We start from the raw sequence: 23965 nt of genomic DNA, 5'->3' as shown, positions 1-23965 counted from the left end.
TAGGTTTGGATTTTTTCTCCCTAAATAATAAAAACCATCATTTAAAAACTGCATTTTGTGTTTACTTGTGTTATATTTGACTAATAGTTAAATGTGTTTGATGAAACATTTTGTGTGACAAACATGCAAAAGAATAAGAAATCAGGAAGGGGGCAAATAGTTTTTCACACCACTGTATGTACAGTAGACTTCAGTAATTCCAAATCTTATACATGTATCCAGAGAAAATAGAAATGTACTAGTAAAAATATTATGGTAATTTGTAATGCAAGAAAAGAATAATTTAGGCCATGGAAATTAGGATAACATATTTTGATGTTTATATTTCTTAAAATGAATGTAAGCTGTTTTCAAATGTTTAAAACAGTCAAAAATGTTTTATATGAAATCCTAGTCTTGAGTGCCTTTTTAATGTCTACTCTAGTAGTCATAGCAGTCTTCAGAATATGTTTTATCTCATTTTATTACTGAATTAAAAAAATGTATCTTGTATTTCAGAAGTGAGTTCAGAAGATTCTCGGACATTTGTTAAAAGTACTCTTGATTTGTCAGAGCCTGTCACCGTCCCTCTAAATGTTCATGTACAAAGTCTGAGTATTCCAGGATGGAGGTACAATTCTAATCACAATGAACATCTGAGAAATATTGTTCAAGGTATTACAATAAGAAGTCGTTATGTTTCATGTATAGTATATTTCCTTGTCTATATGTATGATTTATTGCATGTAAGTCTCAGATAAAGTGAGACTTGTTAATGCTGAAAATATTACATGATAAATTGCATTTTGAAAAATTGGGATGCAGAAGTGTAAGGAAAAATACACTTTGACATTATCATGTAAACCACCCCTTACAGTTTTTAACTTTTTGTTTTCAATTTATATTGATAAGTAACAACAGGACACACGTGCACAATTACCTTTAAACTGTAGTTCAATGGAATAGTGATAATAGCAACAATAATAATAATATTACCAAACAAAAAAATACCACCCTTCCTGGCAGCAACCCCAAACAAGTATGGTAGAAGAAGATAACTGCATGATGATGCTTAAGATTCTTGAACAAAACACTGCAAAAAGCATACTTCCCAGAGTAGGCCATAGAGACCTTATGATTAAGATCTATATTGTTCAATCAGTCATGGGCCACCAGAGGCAAAACAATTTGTACTGTGGCATTTTGCAATACAGTAATCCCTCCTCGATCGCGGCGGTTGCATTCCAGAACACCCCGCAATAGATGAAAATCCGCGAAGTAGAAACCATATGTTTGTATGGTTATTTTTATATATTTTAAGCCCTTATAAACTCTCCCACACTGTTAACATTATTAGAGCTCTCTAGACATGAAATAACACCCTTTAGTCAAAAGTTTAAACTGTGCTCCATGACAAGACAGAGATGACAGTTCTTTCTCACAATTAAAAGAATGCAAACATATCTTCCTCTTCAAAGAACGCGTGTCAGGAGCAGAGAATATCAGAGAGAGAGCGCGAGAGAAAAGCAAACAATCAAAAAATCAATACGTGCTTTTGAGCTTTTAAGTATGCTGAAGCACCGCGATGAAGCAGCATTTTTTAGAGGAGCATCCGTATCCTCTAGGCAAACGGCCTCTGTGCAAACAACCCTCTGCTCACACCCCCTCCGTCAGGCGCAGAGAATGACAGATAAAGTGAGAGAGACAGAGACAAGCAAACAATCAAGCACCGCGCTGGAAGCATATCGTATATCATTGAGGAGTTTTATTTAATACGCAATACATGCTCTGATTGGGTAGCTTCTAAGCCATCCGCCAATAGCGTCCTTTGTATGAAATCAACTGGGCAAACAAACTGAGATAAGCATGTACCATAAATTAAAGGATCCATTGTCCAAAGAAATCCGCGAACCAGCTAAAAATCTGTGATATATATTTAGATATGCTTACATTTAAAATCCGCGATGGAGTGAAGCCGCGAAAGTTGAAGCGCGATATAGCGAGGGATCACTGTACTGGATATTTATTAAGAAGCTCTATAAGAAGCTTTCTATAAAGAAATGTCAGAGGGAGAAAGAAGTATTGTTTAGACCAGTTGTTTCTGTAGCCTGGCAAGTTTTCAGAGTAGCTAAATGGACTATAAAGAAGTACATGGGGAAGATCTGAGGTAATGTTTCCAAGAAGGAGAAAAATATTATCTGCATATAGAGTTATTTTCTGTAGGGACCCACATTCATTGATTGGAGTGAGTGATTCATGATAGTCGAATCTAACAATGAGGGGGTTAAAAAAAAGTGAGAAAATGTGGGAATATGGTCTGACACATTTGGAAATAGGAAAGGACCAAGAAGTGTGAAAGAGTTGTAATGTTTTAATCATATTCATAGAATTATCCCTGAATCCCATCAATCTCATGACATGCCAGAGAACATTCCTGAAGTCATTGAAGTCAGATGCTTTCTATATGTTGATGCTCATGAAGATTGTGTACTGGTTGCCAAAGTTTATAATATTTTATTAAGCCATTAATAATTTACTACTTTTTCAAATAAGTGCTGCAAAGGAATACATGAAATGAATCACAAGTTACATATGCTTATTATTCTATGCTGTTGGCTGCTGGGTTGTAAACATCCATTCAAGAGAAGCCCACCAAATCAACAAGCTGATTAAGAAGACGATAAGTTGTGGGATGCATTCTCAAAACACTGGAGGTAGTAGCAAAAGAGAGAATAAAAACAAAACTAAGTGGCATTTTGAACAATGCTGCACACCCTTTCTGTGACATACTATCACAGAGTGTCTTCAGCTAACAAATTATTCAGCAGTTTGTCAAGAAACAATACTTTTTCTCCTTTATACCAATGACAATACACCTACGTAATGCCTCACTGTGACTGCCAAGTCAGATGTTTTCTTTGTTTTAGTTTCCCCCTGGGGACAAATAGAACTTTATCTATCTTTATGTCAATAATAATAATTGATTTCTGGAAAACTAATAGAACAGAGGGAAAATACCCTTCAGAATAAACAATGTGCCAGTGAAAAGGGCATCCTAGTTCTACATTTTTCAGGGCCCACATTACAGAGGACCTCCCCTAGGGCCTCATGTTTAAAGCTGTGCGTAGAATTCACACTAAAATATGGTGTATGGACAAAAACAGAAATGTGTGTATGCAGAAAAAATTTAGATGCATGGAATTGTGTTTAAGCAAAGTTCCATACACTTCCCCTTTATAAATCCTAGTCAATGTGAATTTTAACGCACATAAATGAGACTACAGCTCCAGCCTACTCCTCCCAGAATTTTGCATATTTGAATATGCAAATCAATATGAATAGCCCCTACCATTCAGTGTTTTGTTAAAAGACTATGGTAAAACCATGTATAAAAAAGAAGTGGTCAAATGTCAAAGTTGACATTAAAAATTAGTGTCTGAGTGGCATATGGAAGAGTATTAACGACACAGAGAAGAAAAAAAATAGGAACACAGTGAAGAAAAAAAAAGGTCTATGTCGAGAATAAAGGCGAAATGTCAATTTTAGTCTCAAAATTTCCACTTTAATCTCATAGTTTATTTTGTCATTAAAGTTGAATGCTGTAAACTCTTAAAATCTATGTTTAATTTACTAGAGTTTCTCAAATCTCATTGTAACTAAACTAGCATGTTAAATGCTTTTTAGTCTATGTGTTTCCCAACCTAGTTGTTAATCGGTACGTGCTTAAAGTATGTATTAACATATGTGGGGGCATGGTGGCATAGCGGTAGCGATTGTTCCTGCCTCCCGCAAGATGCCTGTTGTGACACATTTACCCTAGATTTACCCTTGCAGTAGTACTGTGTCTGTCAAACGTACCAAACCCCAATTCCTGTCCTTCCGTTTTCTTTCTTCATGTAACCAATGGCAACACATAAGCGTCTGTAGTAAATGTAAAACTAGCTGTAAGCCTAAAATGCTGTTTCTTCAGAACTTTTAAGAAACATTGAAAAATCTTTGTTATACATGTTTAATTATTCCATCCATCCAGGGTCACACCAGTCCAAGCAAGCGCAGAACGCAAGGCAGGAGCGCCAGCTCATTGCTACCACTGTGCCACTGTACTCCCACATGTTTAATTATTAACAGTATACATTATTTAAATTAATAATTTATTTGTAAAATGTAATATATAAACTTTATTGCATTTCATCATAAAAGTAATATCAAGTATACATCCTAGTATTCTAACAGCACACAGCTCCAAGAGGATAGCCCCTGGAAATCTAAATTGGCTTAGAAACCACTCATCTACTGATAATGATCTAAAAATACACACTCTCTTTTATTGAATTGAACTGAACTGCTTTTATTGTCATTGTATGGTACAATTAGATTCAATATGCAACTCCTCCATAAACTTATTTTCGTATAAAGTAATAAAAAAAAAACCATAATAATTACATGTATATGATAAAACATTGAAAAAGCAGCTATGGTATTTGGAATAGTTTGGCCATTTCGTGCACCATTATTATGTTACAGAATGATTACAATCAAGTGCCTTAAATTTGTAAACAATACGTGGTTAATTTTGGTGTATTTGATAGAGCCCGTGTCATGGATACGAATCTAAAAAACAAAGAACACTGTAACAGTAGCACTGCTATGATGCTGGGTGCCGCCAGTTTGCAAAACCCAGCAGAAAAGTGCATACGCATGATGTGAGGTTAGCGGGAAAATGTGCATTGCCTTAGGCTAAGTTTAGTGTTTATGCATCTCGAAGTGAGTATGGAAATGGGCATATGCAACATTTTTGTGCGTACACACTGTTTATACATGAGGTCCCTGGTCCTTAAACAACACACACCTTGTGTAAAAAACCAACAACATCTTTTCTTACCAAAGACCCTGAATACAGCCCAATCTACCACAGCAGCTTATGATCAATTTTTATTGTAGTACAATACAGAGCATCCTAAATTACTGCAGTACGGTATGCTGGCTGTAGTGCAGCTGATCAGAAAGATCAGCAAAGGGTGGTAAAGGCAGCACAACACATTGTTGGGTCCAAACTCCCAGACTTAAAGGAAATCTGTTGTAGCCAATGTTACAAGAAGGTCCTGGATATCGGTAGAGATCTGTTCTACCCAAGAGAGAGACAGCATGTTTGATCTCTTGCCCTCTGGCAAATGCTACAGGATTATACATGCAAGTGCTACCAGATTAACAGCTTCTTACCTATATGCTGTCCTGCAAACTGCATAACACTCCTCTCACAATGGCCTTGCTGGATGGACATGTAAATAATGAAATAACAACCCTCCCCATTTATGTGTTAATATGTACAATAACCCCCTTGATAGCAATAAGGCTTATTTTTGTTCTCTGTCTGTTTACATACCTGCATATTTATATACTTTATAATATTGTTTATTTATAGCATTATATATTAATATTGTATAGTAGTGTTGATTTATGATATCCATTATTAGTTATTGTTCAACACCTGTTTTTTCATGTGTCTGTATGTCTATTTGTAAATGTATTTTTGAGTTTCATTGCTTTTTGTGTACAAAATGTCTTAACAGACATTCTGTATGAAGTTCTGGTGTTTAATTGTTTGAATGGTTTGCTTGAGATGCTTTGTTTGAACGTTTTACAAAGATATGCTTCCAGATTCAGATTGGGTTAGGTCAGGTTGGGGAACATACACTGGTACGGCGCATTGCCACACCCACCACATGATAAAACAGCTCGGGATCCTTTTTGGGAGCCCCCCAGGTACACATGCAGTCCAGTCCCACCCTTCAGAAATGATCATCTATCTGCCACTGCCAGATTTTATGTGGGCATCCCCTTGGCCTGGTCCAGCTGCTCGGGTCCTCAACAATGAGGATTCTGTGAACTGAATCACCCTTGGGGAATCGTGCCACCTGGCCGTAGTGCCGTAACTGACAATCTCTCACAAGGCAGGTATTGTGCCTCTTTCAGGACTCTAGGAGCAACTGCTCGTTTTGACACAAAGTCAAACCAGTGGTACCCAAGGATTCTTCAAAGAGACAGTCTTCTTTTCAGGATACTGTATAGCATCCATATCTCAGAACCATATAGGAAAAGAGGGAACACCAGGACTCTAAAGACTTGGACCTTTGTCCTTCTGCAAAGCTACTGGGAGCGGCACACACCCCTTTCCAGTGACCTCATAACCCCACACACCAAACGCTTTCACAGTCTGTTTACTGACTTCATAGAAAGAGTCACCAGAGACATGAATGTCACCGCTGAGGTAAATAAACCTGTCGATACGGTTGATACTCACTCCGCAGACAAATACACTGCTGATGGCTGTACCCAAGAGGTCCTGGATCTGGATCATGGTTTTTATCCAGGACACTCACCAGCCCAGACACTCGGACTCCTCACTCGGTCTCTCAAGAGTCCCGATCAGAGTCTCCATTGACTCTGCAAACATCACAGCATCGTCGGCAAGATTCCCTATAGCCACTGGACCCCACAACCCTGCCCAACACCCAGTACATGCAAGCATTGAACAGAGCAGGAGCAAGAACACATCCCTAACAAACCCCAGAATCACCTGGGAAAAACGCAGTGGTTCTGCCTTCACTCTGCACAGGACTCCCAATACCAGTGTACAGGCCAGCAATGATATCCATCAACTTTGAGGGGATCCCGCGATCCTATCTGTCCTGGGTGTGACATTAAACTTCATGGTGGTTAGTGGCAGGATTGACACTCCAGCCACCATTTTATTTTTATTTTATTTTTTTTTTTTTCCTCTCCACGCTGCTCTGAGATGACAGACAGGACACCTTTCTGCTCTTCACAGGAGTAGCTCTGCTGCAGCCGCCCATAAGAAGGCAGCTTGCATTATGAAGGGAAGGGTGGAAAGCCCTCTGGAGCCTCATTCCCCGGATAATCAAAGCTGTTGGAGAGCCAATGGGGACAGGCCTGCTGGGGATCGGAACAGGTGTGGTGCTGGGACTCGTAGTCCCAGTTTAAGGCGACCCATCAATCATGGTTTATGTAGGTTTTGTCACAGACTATGGTTTCACTTAAGTTGTTTTGTAGCCTTACCCTTCTTGATACCAGAACAAGCACCAGGATTCATCTTACTAAGTACAGATAAATGCTAATTACATGGAGTGAGTTATTAAATACTGTGCTTTATTAAAAGATGCAGCTTTAATCTAATTTTTACAAAATATTTAATTATGTTATTTAGTGCCGTTAGTAAAAAAAATAAATCAAACTGCATTTATTTGGAATAGGACAATAATTCTAAACACTCAGATTTTCATTTATTTATTTTTTAGGGAATATTAATGAAGCTGAAAGAGATTTCAACCGGGTATTGCTCAGAATCACTCATTTGTATGAACAGGAAGAAGATCCTGTACTCTCTCAGCCTGCAGCTATAAATATTCAGGTACTGAACCTACATTAAAATCTTAATTTTAGTTCTACTTCTTTAAAATCATTAAAGGTAACATACAGCAAATATGATACACTGTTGCAAAAAAAAGTTTTGATCATACTTTTTTTTTTTGATGATTTTAAAACTGATTTGATGTAAGCTTGCTTTTCCTGACATTGCTTACTTCACATAAACTAAATCATGCATTGCAGGGATGAAACCACTTTAGTATTTCTTAACACTAGAATTACCAGAGCCTACAAAAAAACTCGTAGATCCGTCCCTCCTTAAATCGCTTCTTAAAACCTCTCCGCCAGTCTCCTTTGTCCTGTAAATGTGCCGATAAAAACAAACTGCAAGCAGCCGGCTATTCCATCCCCCCACCGACTCAGAACGTGCATGAACTTCTCCGAGCTCATGCCTCGATTATCTGGGAGTGGAGTGGAAATAATAGATTGTTATTTGAAACACACGCATTTCATGTGTGTTTCGTGTCTACAGTAATCTGTGTAAATATTTTATTCATATTTTAGTAATAAATGTTACAAAATGTAGACCTAAACTATAAAATGTGTGAAGCCTGACAGCCAAAGAGAAAATAAACACTTTCGTAAAAGGTCCAAGACTTTTACAACAGCTTCCGTGGCATACTGGTAAGATTTCGTTACTTAGAGCGCAGCAGACTTGTTGTACTTCAAGAGATCCGAGTTCGATTCCCCGCTGGAGAAAAAATGTATTTATTTTTAACCTTTGCCGTTCTGCCTGCCTGAACTCCCTGTCTATCTATATAGTAATAACAGTAATTTTATTATTATATAGGAGCTTCCCTGTCTGCCTATCATATAGTGCCTTTCCTTCCTACGTATCTATATATCTATCCCCTTAGCTGTTGTTATATATCTATTATACAGTGCCTTCCCTGTTTATTTATATATCTAGTGCCTTCTCTGCCTGTCTGTCTGTCTGATTGCATATAGCGCTGAACTTACTGCTCTGTACTATTCTGTCCTCTGCATGTCCTGGAGTACAAAAGAAACACCACAATACAGCAACATGTGTGAACTGGCAAGGCCGGGGAAAAACACGCGGTCACTGATTACAAACCGCAAGATGAATAAAAGAGACAATATATGTAAAACATCATCGACTAATGCAATATTATTTGAAACGAACAGCGCCAGATCGGGTTTGAATATGCCCGATCTGACGCTGTTCGATTTCAAATAATATTGCATGTACTGTGCGTTGAAACTGCTGCACTGAATAAGCTGACTTCTTCTGTAACAGCGTCAGCGTTTATTCAAACCCGATCTGACGCTGTTCATTTTCAAATAATATTACATGTACTGAACTATTTTAGAATAAAAACATACATTTGATTTCAGTCAGTCTGTAAGAGCCAGTGTAAATGCATGATGATTGTAAAGATTAGCTTTTTTTTTTTTTAATTCAGTTCCATTCTATCAGTCGCGTTCACGATCCAACCCCTCCATCTGATATTGCTGTTTTCACTTAAAGACGCGCGATAATGCAAATGTGATTTATTTGGAGACCAACTATAGCTCAAATGTGATTTATTTGGAGACACGCTATACTCGAATGTTATTTATATAGAGAAGAAAGTACAATGTCAGGTGGTCATTCTGTGTAATAGGAACCATAGCACAGAGAGCTTTGTACACTGCAACAAGTACACATGTCGTGAATGTAGGAAGGGTGTGTGGGAATTGTTAATATGTGAATGTGATGATTTTATATAGCACGGATCGGAAATCACCAGTTCTTAGCATTGCACCACACAAGCTGTCGTATCAACTGCCTACTGTAACTTGCTTTATTTTTTCTTCACTTATAGTCTAGAATAAAAGTGTACTTGTTTTGTTATACTTGTACACCAACATATGTTCCTGTGTTTGAGCGACACGGGCATGCTCAAAAAAATAGACGTGTAATGCCACGAAAAGTGCACGCAGGCACTTCAGTTCGCAAGCATTGGTACGAGAATGCAGTCACAAGTACGCTGCAGAGCTGTAACGCATCTTTATGTGAAAACAGCATTCTCAGATGGGGGGGGGGGGGTTTAGGGAAGGATCCTGAACACGACTGAGAGAATGAAAAGTGAATAAAAAAAAAACTAACCTTTACAAGTATCATAAATTACACCGGCTGTTACACACTGAAATCAAATGTATGTTTTTATTCTAAAATAGTAAGTATAAGTTTACTTCTCAAAACTGAATCGTGCGGGTTCGAACTCATGACCTTTTGAATACTAGTCAGCGGTTGATACCATTACGCTACTGTGGCAACTGTAGTACATATGAGGCATGCTAAGGTGGCTTTTTTCTGCAGTTATATTTTTGAATAAAAGCATACTTGTTTTGTTATATCTGTACCTTTTGTGAAAGTGTTTGATATTTGGACTTCAGGCTTCATACATTATATAGTTTATGCTTACATTTTGTCATTTACTACTACAATATGAAAAACATTTGTGTTTTAAAAATGTGTTTACACGGATTACTGTAGAAACGGAACACACGTGAAATGCGTGTATTCCAAATAATGATCTATTATTTCCACTCTAAAACTCCACTTCACTCCCAGATAATCAATCAAGGCATGAGCTGGGAGAAGTTTGTGCACGTTCTAAGTCGGTGGGGATGGAATAGCCGCTACTTGCAGCTTTTCTTTATCAGCACATTTAGATTAACAAAAAACGCTGGCGGAGAGGTGAGAACGGTTTTAAGAAGCGATTTAAGGTGGGACGGATCTACGAGTTTTTTCGTAGGCTCTGGTAATTCTAGTGTTAAGTGTTTAATATCTTTTATATAGCATATAAAATTAAATGTGGATAAAACATTATTTTATATTCAAAAATGGCTCTCTGAAGTTGTATCTTGCCAGTTTTTAGTATTTCTTGATTCTTGTGTTTTTATTTAGAATATCACATTGATAAAGGAATTCTGATATGTGTGCTTAACTGAATAAGATAATAAAAGGATGGATTTTATTGATTCAAATTATCATTTTTATTCTGGTGTAAGTTTTGTTTACTAAGGCCCTGTACCCCAGTTCAAGATAAATAAATACTATAAAACATAAAATATATACTTTATTTTTTATTTTTGAGCAGAAAATGTTGAAACCTCTGGGAGTTGTGTCTTACGTTGAAGAACGCTCCCTTACAGGAACGTGGGATGTAAATGAACTTCAGAGAATGAAATGGAAAACCTCACAGAATAAAAGCAAAGGTGAGTTTCACTTATTTAATAGTTTTATTAATTGCTTTTAAACCATTTTGTAATAAGTGAGCAGTATGTAAATATTTATATGTTTTCAGTATGGAACTGTTTATTGTATGTTTTTTTTTTTTTTTGTTGTTTAATGCATGTTGTAAAGACCTGCCCAGCCAGCAAAATGCAGGGGCACCATGGGTCAAAAGAAAGCCGTAGAGAGCTTCCTGACAGCAGTAGCAGTACTGCAACTGGCAGTGTGGGAGTGCTAGTGCCAACTAGTAGTGGGTGACAGACATTGTAAGTGTAATGAATGTCTTGATGGGTTATGAGTAGGAGAACAGGCTCAAATGAGTGTAATCTATTTCAGGTGGCCCGGTTTAGGAGTGAGTCTAAGAAAGACTTCCTTGATGAAAAGTACCACCATGTTTTAGCCCACTAATCTACATGATCAATGACTCTGCCTTCCAATCGGAGTCAATATACAAATTATGTAAATTGTTCAAAATAATCTGTGGGCTTTCATTTATAATAGACCCTTTTTTTGAATGTTAAATCTGTTTGATTTTAAATGGCACTTTACAACTAACAGTAGTGGGGAAAATAATCCAAAACTAGTGTGTTTCAAAATTTTAGACAAAAAATTGAAAAATGTGTTGATGGCGAAATCCTTTTTCCGTTTTGTCTGTCTATATAATCTACAATTGTATCACTCATTATTTGAAAATATGGCAAAATGAAATACGAGGTAAGTAAAAAGTATTGTTTAAAAGCTAAAATAATAACTGTTTCTTTTTCTTTGTTTTATAGGCTTCACAAATAGATCAAACGTATTTTTACAAGATTTCACTGTAATTATATACCCAAAGGAAATAAGGACATTTTTTGTTTATTTTCAACAACAAACTCAGAGGTCTGAAGAAAACTCTGTATAATCAGTTCCAAGAAATGAAATGGCTGTTTTGTTACAGGTCTATTTCTGAGGGAATTCATGGATCACTGCATACATTCAGATTTCTATATCTTTCATTTCACTAATATTTTTGAAACAGTGTTATTCATTAATAATAAAAGTCAAATAAGAATCTTTGTAAATACAATTAATTTTGTAATAAAATTATGTTGAAAAGAGAAAAACAATTACCCTGGTATGGTACGCATGTTCCATGTCCATGGAATGTACACACAATCATGTGCCATGTAGTGAGATTTCTAAAATATGTGGCCTATTTGTAGATTTCCAAAACCGTTTTGGAGTTTCAATTGTGATATTTTATTCATGGCATCTTGACTTTCCTTTATGAATTAATTGATCATACATAGGGCCTAGTACAGTATTTGCTTTCCAGGTTTTAAGGAGGTTTCTCAAAGGAAAGAGATGTGGACATTGTCCTGATCTGAGTACTAGGCACAATATCACCCATCTTTAAAAAACTGTAAACACCCCAAAATGTAGTGTAGTGTAATCAGATTACTTAAAAAAGGTGGGGTGTGTCACACTGACAATAGATTAATTCTATAAATTCAGCAAAATCATTTTTATATTGACATAGAGCTAATAATTAGAAGATGATTACTAGTAAATATTATTAGTAATTTTTAAACTCCCCCTTTTCCTTTTAAAAATAAATAGAGAAATATTGGAAATTCATAATTTCATCATAATTTGATTGCTCCAAAAGTAGAATACAAGGACTCAAAAAGGCAAACAAATCCTAATCCATGAACAAGAAACAGTTCATTAAAACAAACCTGACACTGTGAAATCTATTTACAAACACAAAATTGAAAAACAAAAAGGAGGTTTCTTACAATGCTGAAGCTGCCATTTTAAAGACAGCTTCTTTTTAAGTACTTGGCTCAACATGCAAAATATAAAGTACATAAATTTAAGATCTGTAATCATCTTAAAATAATCGTACAAATCAAAAATACATTGAACCTGAAAATGAAAATAAAAGCAAATCAAAACTATTTATAAAATATTTATTAACAAACCCCAATATGATTTAGAAGACTTAACTTAGCCTACTACTCCACTTACTTTATCAAATATTTGACAAAATACACCCTGGTTCCTTTCTCAGATTTGTTTTTTTTCCTTTCTTTGTTAAAGATTGTATTGTTATAAATCTGCTGAGTTATATTGTGCCTTAAGGTAACTGTGCCCTCATATATACAGATAGTATCTGAATTAGGGTAACACAGTGGTTACAACAGATGACTCATAATTTCAGAATCCTTGTGTTCTTTCCATAGTATACATATTATTGCATGTCACAGCAATGCATGAGTGGATCCCAATTAAAAGAATGTGTGCACCATCAGAAATGGTTAATCATAATTCAACAGGAGTATAAGTCCTGAGAGGGACTTAAAACAAATGACAGACAAATGTGACAAGCATAATAAAATGTGTTAATCTGCCTTATCTGTTACCTAAATTTTCTTTTAAGGTGGGTACAGTAACCATAGATTTCTCAGTCATTCATTCCTTCTCTCGGTATGCTTTGTATGTTATATTTACAGTACTGTAAATGTTTTAGATATGGCGACTATGCAGGGTATTGAACTGTGTTTCGCTTACTGTAAACTTAATTGCATCATCCACAGGCTCAGTAAGCAGAACACATGCTATGTTTACCATATAGTAGGGATGCACATGGTCAGAAACAATATTTGGGAATGCTGTGGTATTCAAATGACAGCCAGCTGGTTTTAAGAGGCCTTATGTGTGACAAGAAAACATTGCCCTTACTGTTTTTTACCACCTCATTCTCTACTTTTGAAACAAATCAAGATGGGTCCATGGGTTTGTGCTGCACATTTTGACCCAAGCATTTGTGTGCAACTGTCCAGGTTTGGTGATCACATCCCCAATATAGTCTCAGTTTCCTGTTCTTATGTGATATGAGTGGAACAATGTGGTAGTCTTCTAGTTTAGACTGTCTGCTTCAAAGCCTTAAGCATTGTGTGGGCCTTTTTACTGTTTACTTTGACCTTTCTCATTAACAAGGTGTTTTCACCAGTAGAACTGGCATTTATTGAATATTGTCCATTTATCACACCATTCTCTATAAAGCCTAGAGACTATAGTGCATAAAAACCCCTGGAGGGCAGCTGTATAGTAGGTTCTGGAATCATCAGGTCTGGCACAGCCAGTCATTAAACAGTCAAAGTCATTAAGGTTATAATCATTATGTACTATATTGTTTGGTCAGACTGAAAGTAAATTTCTTAAACATGTGCCCATGCTGCATTTACGGAGTTGCACTCACATGCTTGGAGGAGCAGGGTGCTAATAAGTAGGTGACCAGTGAGGACTTAGTTTCCTAATATGGCCAAAAACATCTACTTGTTATTTTTAATAAAAAGAGGTTTTCGGATGGCTTGTTAGAGCAGTTGGTAGCACCTCTGCCTCATGAATACAGTTTCCTGTGTTTAAATGCTCCACCCTGTCACAGTCTTTGTGGGGTCTACACATTCTCTGCACTTCTTTGTGGCCACTGGTGTAAATGTTTCTGACCAAACATTCAGAAACAGACTTCATGAGGGTGGCCTGAGGGCCCGACATCATCTAGTGGGCCCTGTGCTAACTGTCTGTCACCGTGGGGCTTGATTGGCATTTGCCATAGAATATCAGAATTGACAGGTCCACCACTGGCACCCTGTGTTTTTCACAGATGAAAGCAGGTTCAACCTGAGCACATGTGACAGACATGAAAGGGTCTGGAAAAGCCATGGAGAATGTTATACTACCTGTAACATCGTTCAGCATGACCGGTTTTGTGGTGGGTCAGTGATGGTCTGGGGAGGCATATCCATGGAGGGAGACACAGATCTCTACAGGCTAGACAATGGCACCTTGGCTGCCATTAGGTATTGGAATGAAATCATGGGACCCATTGTCAGACCCTATGCTGGTGCAGTGGGTCCTGGGTTCCTCCTGGTACATGACAATGCCTGGCCTCATGTGGCGAGAGTATGCAGGCAGTTCCTGGAGGATGAAGGAATTGATACCATTGACTAGCCCCCATGCTCGCCTGACCTAAATCCAATTGACACTGGGACATTATGTTTTTGGTCCAGTCGACCCTGCCAGGTTGCACCTCAGACTGTCCAGGAGCTCAGTGATGCTCTGGTCCAGATCTGGGAGGAGATCCCCCCAGGACACCATCTGTCGTCTCATTAGAAGTGACGTTGTCAGGCATGCATACAAGCATGTGGGGGCCATACAAACTACTGAGTACGATTTTGAGTTGTTGCAATGAAATTTCGGCAAAATGGACTCGCCGCGCATCATTTTTTCACTTTGATTTTCAGGGTGTCTTTGAATTCAGCCCTCTGTAGGTTGACAAGTTCCATTTCCATCAAACGATATGGCATCCTTTCATTCCTAACACATTACCCAGTATCATATCAGTAGAGATATCCAGCATGATTTTTTTCCCATTGAGATCTGATGTGTTTTCAAAGTGTTCCTTTAATTTTTGAGCAGTTTATATATATATATATATATATATATATAAAAGCAATGAGACTGATTTTTTATTTACCAAAGTTTTTATTTTTTTCAAACATCAATGTTATCCCCTTCAAAGTAGTTCTCTTGGGCAGCTACACACCGATGGAGACGTTGTTCCCACTGTTGGTAGCAGCGCTGGAAGTCTTCAACCGGTATGGTCTTCAGCATGTCCGTTACACTCTTTTGGATGTTTTCTAAAGTCCCAAAATGACGTCCTTTGAGGACATTTTTCAGCTTAGGAAAAAGGAAAAAGTCACACGGACTGAGGTCAGGTGAATAAGGGGGTTGGGGAACCACAGGAATGCCTTTTGAGGTCAAAAATTCTGTTATGGAGAGGGCAGTTTTTCGGCACCATTTTGGCACAGACCTTTCGCATGTGCAAATGTTCAGTCAAAATTTGATGAACGGTAAATCTGTTCAAATTTAATTGTTCACTCTTAATGTTAAACGATGGTCTGATCTCACAAGTGTTCACACGTTCGATGTTTTCATTGGTTTTCGAAGTTGAAGGCCTCCCTGAAAAACTTGAGCTCGGGATAAAGAATGTTCCCCATAGGCCTGTTTTAACTTTTCAAACATCACACTTGCCGATTCTCCAAGCTTAACACAAAATTTAATGGCACAACGTTGCTCCAAATTCCGCTGTTCCATTTTGCGTGGACCACAACCAAAAACACAACTTCGCTAATAGCAGTCACTAAAATCACGTAGTTAACGGAAGGAGTTGAAACTCGCACTGAGCTATGGGAGGGTACTGATACACGTGCTCTATCAAGGACAACAGCGCAGCGTTGCCAGATCGCTTGCAGTGTTGCCAGTCTCATTACTTTTCTGCCACACCTCGTATACTGTGTATATGTGTGTGTGTGTATATATATATATATATATATATATATATATATATATATAAAATAAATAAGCAGTGGCCTCTGCACTGATCCATTAGGACCCCACTTTTAACATAAGCCATGGCTACTGCCACTATATCTGGACAGATATCTAGTACAGAATGCCACTATCAGTTAGGTGGTCTCGGACAGCTTCAGGTGGTATTCTTAAATGCAGTATCAAGCATTCTAGGCGAAGTTTCAAGAAAACTGTGAAAACAAGATGTGGTTTGTTAAGAAACATGCTTAAATGGACAGGAAACCACTGTAGTATAGCCAGCGATAAGATATTTGGTGTGTGGTCAAGCTAGCTAGCACACATCATTTGATGCCAGTTGTGCTGCAGCAGTATACCGAAGAGCCTTATGGAAAGAGCTGCAGTAATCTTGAAGTAGCAAGGTAATTAATCTTTTCCTAGTAAAATCACTTTAAATGCCTTTTTGAATTACTTTCTCCAGTTCTCTGCCCTTGAAGTCTTCAGGTGTACATCTTTATTTTTTTATTTTTTATAAAGCTCTGTTGCTTGCCTGTTTGATTCGCTTTATTTTAATGTGACTCTTCTCAGCAGTCATTTCCTTTTTCTTTGTTAATGTGTATTGAGCAGCACTTTATAGCATGCAAGTTTTACGGATTGTGAAATTATGAATGAATTTTAAGGTTTTATTTAATTTTAGGTTTAAAAAAAAATACAGGCGAGAGGATTAAATTCTCCTTAATTCAGAATCTTTGATAAATACAGAAATTGGAACATTAGATGATAAAACTACACTGTGTAGTTTGTTATATAATTAAGTGTGTACATACATTATGCTTAAATTGATGTGTGCATATGACCAGTGACGGTGCAGCATTGACTTATTCATGTATATTCTGTAAAAAAAATATTCAGTTTGGATAGTTACCAGATAGTTTATTTACATTAACTTTTTTTAATGGATAAAAAGTAGCCATACTGTGCAGTAGTGGTTGCCACGTTTATTGCTGGTAGACTTCTCTTGCCTGCAAGTTTTTATTCTGGCCAGTTTAACAAACAGTGCATCATCTAAAGAATCCTGAAGTATTTATGTTTTTGTCAAAACTGACATGATATTTCTAAGAGACATGCCAGTGCCAGCCTCCAACCATTTAAAGGAAATGCAACACGTACACAAACAATCAATTGCTCTTTGATGACACTAAAAATAATTCACAGAAAAACTGTTTGAGGAGCTCAGCACTATTGGGAGAATGTCGAAGTAGAGTCGGGTCTGGTTGGACATGCACTTAGAATGTCCCCTGAAGCCTACTGTAGAAGGTGAAATTGTACAAGGTGTCCCAGGATTTGGGGTCACGCTGAAGGGATTGCACCTCTTGCTTTAAATTATTTTTTGACAGTTTAATTTAATACTAACTTCTTTTTATTAACCAACTAGCTGTGTTACCTGGCTTTGCCTCAGAAATATCCTAAGACAATGGGACTGCTGTCAGTTAAGCACAAGTTCTATGTAACTACCTAAAAGCTTAATGTATACAATATTTGTTGTTTTTTTGTGTTATTAATTCACTGCAGCCTCTTCCTCCTGCATATGCCTCTTACATTTGGCCATAAGAAAAACATTCCTGCCGCAGATCAATTCTTGCTTTTCCTAGCAACTGACTAGACTACAAAATAGCATTAGAGTCTTGAACTATTTATACATGTGTAAGCATCACCAAGGTCAAAACTCAAATTTCAAAGTGGTGTACTGTAAGAAGGTTTATGGACAACTTGTACTTGTTACTCTTAATAGTTGATCAATTTTTAGATGAGTTCCAAGTATTTAGCTTTGAACTTGCAAAGATTTTAAAGTTGATACCAGCAATGGCCAAATCACTGATTAGACAATCACAAAATGTGACACACACTTTTAGGACTTTAACAGAAATACTTTTGTGAATTCCGAGTTCAATGGAAAGCTCAACCTTTTGTGCTTTTAAATTTCAACATTTTCAAACACAGCAGACACAACAGCTAATTCTATTTCCAAAGAAACATGGATATTTGTCTATTTGTTCATGGCATATATTTTTTTGCACTTTATTGATTTTATTAAAATCAAATAACATTCCATACAACCAAATTAAATTTAACAAAACCAGGTTCGAAATAAATCAACCGCCACCCATGAGAAAGAGAGCTAGGCCTGCAGAGTAAAAATCTCTATATATAATTCACTAAGGCAAGACAACCATTAAAAGCAAGCCGGAAGGGGCGTGGATTCACTAAGCCGCCGACAAGTGAGACACCTATGGCGCACACAGGAAGGAGCCACGCCCACCAACTCCAAGACCATTGGATACGACGACAACTCGCAGGGCCACACCCACAAACTCGGACACGACGACACTGAAAAAATGGCGTCATTTATGTTCGTCTGTCGTAGAGGCCACATGCAGTGCAGGTCAGGTTAATGTCATGTACCTCTGAGCAACGTTGACTGTTCATAGAGGCATGTTTCTCGCAGAGGTGAATCGCCATATGCAGCGTGTGAAACGGTTTGCGAGGGGTATCCCATGGGATCCTTAAAACAATCCTTTAAAACTGAGGTTAAAGCACAATGAAGGAATCAGTCTTTAAAAACCAATAAGACATGTGCCTCTGTTTCATTACCGTCTCACCTGCTTCACCAATGCAGGCCCTGCAACAGTCAAGACGCTCGGTCAGCAGCTGACCTTCTCTGTGCCTGACCGTTCACACAGAGGCAGCGCAAGAGAAAGCCGCGCCAGAGACAGACAAAGGCACACACACAGGCAGCTGGTGGGCGGCTCTCCGTGAGTTTCTCTTGCGAGCAGACACATGACGAGGCGGTGTGTATGCTTCGAGAATGAGGCTGGACGCAACTTGCGAGCGGACACATGAGCAGGCAGTGTGTATGCTTCGAGTGCGAGGGTGGACGCGACAGGACCATCTAGGAAAATGTGGATGTGATTCGCTGTATGCAGTGTGTAAAACAGTTTGCGAGGGGTGTCCCTGTGTCTTTCCAGAAGTGTTTAACCATCAATAAATAATTATGTGGCGTTTGTTATGCTGCGGGTTCACTATAGTGTTGTATTTTGCTCTCTCCAGAGTTCCATCTTTTCATTCACTTACTGCTGTATTCTCACAATAACCTGTTTTAGACAACCGTGTCTTTCCAGAAGTGTTTACCATTCAATAAATTATTATGCATGAGATTGAGCGTGTGTCTAGGCGTGGGTAAGCCGTTGAACCCCATTCGGGCTGCAAACCGTGGAATTGCCACTAAGTGCGACTCATACGCTCCCACTGTTTTCGTCCCTACCCTTTGTACACACCCCCCTCCCACACGTTGACTGTTAATAGAGGCATGTTTCTCGCGGAGGTGAATCGCCATATGCAGCGTGTAAAACTGTTTGCGAGGGGTATCCTACGGGATCCTTAAAACAATCCTTTAAAACTGAGGTTAAAGCACAATGAAGGAATCAGTCTTTAAAAACCAATAAGCCCTGCGCCTCTGTTTCATTACCATCTCACCTGCTTCACCAATGCAGGCCCTGCAACAGTCAAGATGGGATCATTAAAACATTCCTTTACAACTGAGGTTAAAACACAATGAAGTGAGCAGTCTTTAAAAAACGAGTTTTCGGTTACGACGCATGACCGCGTGCAGCATGGCAAAGTGTTGTACACGCTACATACAGCAATTCGCATCCGCGACAAACATGCGTCTTCTTAGATGCTCCTGCACTTTGTACACAACCCCCCTCCCACCTCGCTACGCTGCAGGGATGATTGTGTGTTGGTTCGTTCCGTGCATTGTTACAATGTTGCTTTTCTTGCTGATTTATTACATTACCGATTTTGCAAATGTTAAATTTTCTCCCTGTGCTTAAAAATTATTTAAAAACCGGCCTGATTATGCGGCGTATGGTATGCCGCGGGTTGGCTAGTAAGTACATAAAATTAATAAATGGATAAAATAAATAAAATTTAAAAAGTGGAGAAAATTCACTTCCTCAGTTTAAATACTTATTTTAAAATAATATTGATTAGATCCTGCCAGGTTTTGAAAACGTTTTGTACAGATCCTCTGAGTGAGAATTAGATTTTGTTCTAATTTCAAATAGTATATAACATGAGAGGGTGGCACGGTGGCGCAGTGATAGCGCTGCTGCCTCGTAGTTAGGAGACCCGGGTTCGCTTCCTGGGTCCTTCCTGCATGGAGTTTGCATGTTCTCTTCGTGTCTGCGTGGGTTCCCTTCGGGCGCTCCAGCTTCCTCCCACAGTCCAAAGACATGCAGGTTAGGTGGATTGGCGATTCTAAATTGGCCCTAGTGTGTGCTTGGTGTGTGGGTGCAAGGTTCCGGCCTTGTGCCCTGTGTTGGCTGGGATTGGCTCCAGCAGACCCCTGTGACCCTGTGTTCGGATTCAGCGGGTTGGAAAATGGATGAAAGGATGGATATAACATGAGTTACCCACTGACTGATTTTATTATTTTTTATTATTATTATTTTTTTTTATTATTTATTTATTTTATTTTTTGATTGTTTTTTCTGTCCCCCCTGGCCATTGGACTTTACTTATTCTATGTTAATTAATGTTGACTTATTTTGTTTTCTTATTGTGTCTTTTATTTTTCTATTCTTTATTATGTAAAGCACTTTGAGCTACTATGTGTATGAAAATGTGCTATATAAATAAATGTTGTTGTTGTTGACTTAAAAGAGGTGAGTTAGGATTTTTCCAGTAGAGCAAAATAAGTCTGCTTGCCAATAGTGTAGTAAAGGTAATCACAGTTTGTTTGTCTTCTCCACTTTAAGCCCATCTGGGAGTACACCAAACACAGCAGTTAATGGGTTAGGAGGGATTGTGACACCAAGGCTGTCTGAAAGGTAATTAAACATTTTGGTCCAGAATGAGGTTAATTTGCTGCAGGCCCAAAACATGTGACCCAGTGAGGTTGGGACTTGATTGCAGCATTTGCAGGTTGGATCTTGCCCTGCAAACATTTTGGACAATTTTAAATGAGACAGATGCGCTCGATAGATAATTTTAAGTTGAGTAATTGTATGCTTTGCACATATGGAGCTCGAGTGAATTCTGTGTATGGCTGCATTCCACTCCTTTTCTGAAATGTTGAGTAAGAGATCCCACTGCACTCTTGGATCTTTGAAAGGGAGGGAATGTGAAATGTTTTTATATATTACGGAGATGCTGTCTGCGGCATAGAGGTAGGTGGGAGGTTAGGAAAATTGGGCAGGTTTTGTTTAACAAAGTTTCTAATTTGAAGGTAGTGAAAGAAATGTCTTGCTGGAAAGTTAAATTTGGAATGTAATTGTTCGTAGGATGCAAAAACATTGTCTATGTACAGTGATTTAATCCCAAATGTTTTCCAGACATTAAAAACTGTGTACATTTGAGAGGATGGGAAAAGGTGGTTCTCGTGCAGAGGTGCCACAGATAAAAGCTTCTGTATCTTAAAATATTTCCTACATTGGTCTCATATTCTAAGTGAGTGTAGCATAATTGGGTTGCTAGTATACTGGCGATAACTTGTACTTATTGGGGTACAAAGCAAGGAATTTTTTTTAGAAGTATCAATTGGGCCAGAAGACTGACCCCAGCTGTGTGGTGTAAGGTATGGTTATCAACTCCATCTCCTCTCATTTTCAACATCTTAAATGAAACAAATGCACAAAGCGATAAGCAATTTGATTCCTTGTAAAGTTGGGGAAATTTGACAAAAAAAATGTTCATCCAAATATTTCATATATTTAGACTTTTTTTTTTTTTTTTTACAATAGATTTGACTTTAAATTAGAATAAAATGTAAAAAATGAATTTCAGGGGTATCATGTCTTGCATATATTCCGGTACATTCCATCTGCATACTGTACTCATGTTGTAAATGGAGAAATTAATGAGCAGGTCACATCCAATTTTTATGGAAAAACGGTACAAAATCTAAGCAGTTTATGTTGACTTTTAGGCCTTGTTCACACGGGCGTTAAGTTTTTGGATAAACGAACTTGCTCTGAACGTCCTAGACGTTAATGTTGCATTTTGTGGTAGCGATCGATTGACTTCTACACCAGCGTTCGTTTGTCTCTGTCTAACGCCAGCCTGCAGCCCAAATTGTAGTTTGTGTGTTAACCTGTGGAGGCAGTGTCGGGAACTGGATATGAAAGCCCTTGTCGTTTTATTTGAGGTGCCTCCTTTCAATATGGACCATTTTGCTATGTTAGATATTAATCTTCTTGCTTTAAAAATACTCGTAATACGGCGACGTAGCAGAGAAAAATCGCCGCCGCTACTGGGTTCATCCTCTGACTGCACAACGTCGGGTTAAAGCAGTGCTTCTCAATTATTTTCTGTCATGCCCCCCCTAGGAAGAAGAAAACATCTCGCGCCCCCCGCGCGACTATAAATAGTATAATTTGTCTATAAAATTGTTATAAGTACACCTCTGCTTAACACTGTATCCTTATTAACGTATAAGAGAATAAAAAAAGAAAGGAATATGGACCAATTTACAACAAAGAACAGCTTTATTAAATGTAACGGAAAAGATTTAAAGTGCATTCTAAATTCAAAAAAAATGTAAAACCTAAAAATAAAAAAGCATGTTCCCCGAGGTCAAACGCTTTATTAAATGTAACACCTCCTTGACGGAGCCACGGGGGCGCGCCCCACTATTTGAGAAACACTGGGTTAAAGGAAGTTTTTTTGTGCTTTATGAAGAAATGCGAAAATTTCCGCGCAAGTTTTTTAATTACTGTCGGATGTCGGTTTCCACTTTTGATTGTCTGCTGCAGCTGGTGCAATGCCACATTGCACGCCGATCAACCAATATGCGACTTGGTGTTAGCCCCGAAGAGAGACTACTTGTCACTTTGAGGTAAGGAAACAGTAGTCGAGTGTGCGCTTACACCGGTGTTATGCACTGAAATGCCCCCCCTACATAATCGTTATCAAATATTATATTAGAACATAAATTAATAGGTTCATGGTTTACAAATTACACGAGACAATAAAATAAAATAAGCAATATGAAAATATATATGTTGTATATGAAAACATAAAAATATTAATATTTTTTCATATACAACATGTAAACTTATATATATCCGGTCCTCCGAAGCGTAAAATAAACGCGCAGAAAACGAACTAGAAGCGGTTTCCTTGCGTTCGGTGGGTTTTGAACGCCAAGAAAAAGCTGCATGCAACGTTTTTTTGATGCCGTATAAATGCGCTGCCGGACAAACGCACGTCACCAAAGCCCGTGTGAACACTCTCATTGACTCCTACGTGTAGAAAACACTCGGCGCTTGATCCGCGCTCACCGGACGCTACGAACGCAAAAAAAACGCTCGATTTTAACGCCCGTGTGAACAAGGCCTTAAAGCACGATCAGTTGTGGATGGACTGGCAGTAGATGACAGGTTGTTGGTTCTCCAGCCTTAATTGAAAAGTAGAAGGATTGACAGATTACAAAAACCCTCCATTAACCCTCAAATGAGAAAAGTCAAACACCATTGACAAAACCAAACTGCATTTCTAAGCCCCAGTGGTCCAATTCTTGGACTGGGAAATTACGACAGGCTGTAGCCCATTCACTCCGGTCACAGGAGTAGCCATTAATCCCTGTACTAATGCAATTGCTTGTAACACTCCAGGTAAAGTTTAAGATATGACTCAATTTTTACTCTCTTCATGTACAATAAATTATTCACAGACAGTTGTTTAGCAGGGTAATATGAAGCTGTTGCTTCTGCCTCAAAACCTGTGTGTAGTTTTCTCCATGAATTTACCTGTTCTTTCTCTCACATTCTTGAATACATTCTATTCGGGTTAAACGGCGTTTCTAAATTAGCCCAGTGTGATCATGGCTGTGTGCATCAGGGGACAAATTAGCTTCCTTATGGCCAACGTTACTGGGCCTAG

At 38.2% G+C, this 23965-nt stretch overlaps 1 protein-coding gene across 2 annotated transcripts in view; it reads left to right on the top strand.

Annotated features, from left to right (window-relative positions):
* Nucleotides 1–13063, top strand: part of man2b2 (mannosidase, alpha, class 2B, member 2) — a 47417-nt gene extending 34354 nt beyond the window's left edge. For both annotated transcript variants that reach the window (XM_039751449.1, XM_039751450.1), the window contains 4 exons: nucleotides 499–654; nucleotides 7296–7408; nucleotides 10533–10650; nucleotides 11443–13063. In XM_039751449.1, coding sequence (XP_039607383.1) covers nucleotides 499–654; nucleotides 7296–7408; nucleotides 10533–10650; nucleotides 11443–11567 — 512 coding nt within the window. In that variant the 3' untranslated portion in view covers nucleotides 11568–13063. The remainder of the gene's footprint in view (nucleotides 1–498; nucleotides 655–7295; nucleotides 7409–10532; nucleotides 10651–11442) is intronic.
* Nucleotides 13064–23965: the final 10902 nt, after the last annotated feature.

This window comes from Polypterus senegalus, chromosome 4, assembly GCF_016835505.1.
Source record: "Polypterus senegalus isolate Bchr_013 chromosome 4, ASM1683550v1, whole genome shotgun sequence".
Lineage (NCBI taxonomy): Eukaryota > Metazoa > Chordata > Cladistia > Polypteriformes > Polypteridae > Polypterus > Polypterus senegalus.
This window is presented reverse-complemented; position numbering and strand designations above follow the sequence as displayed.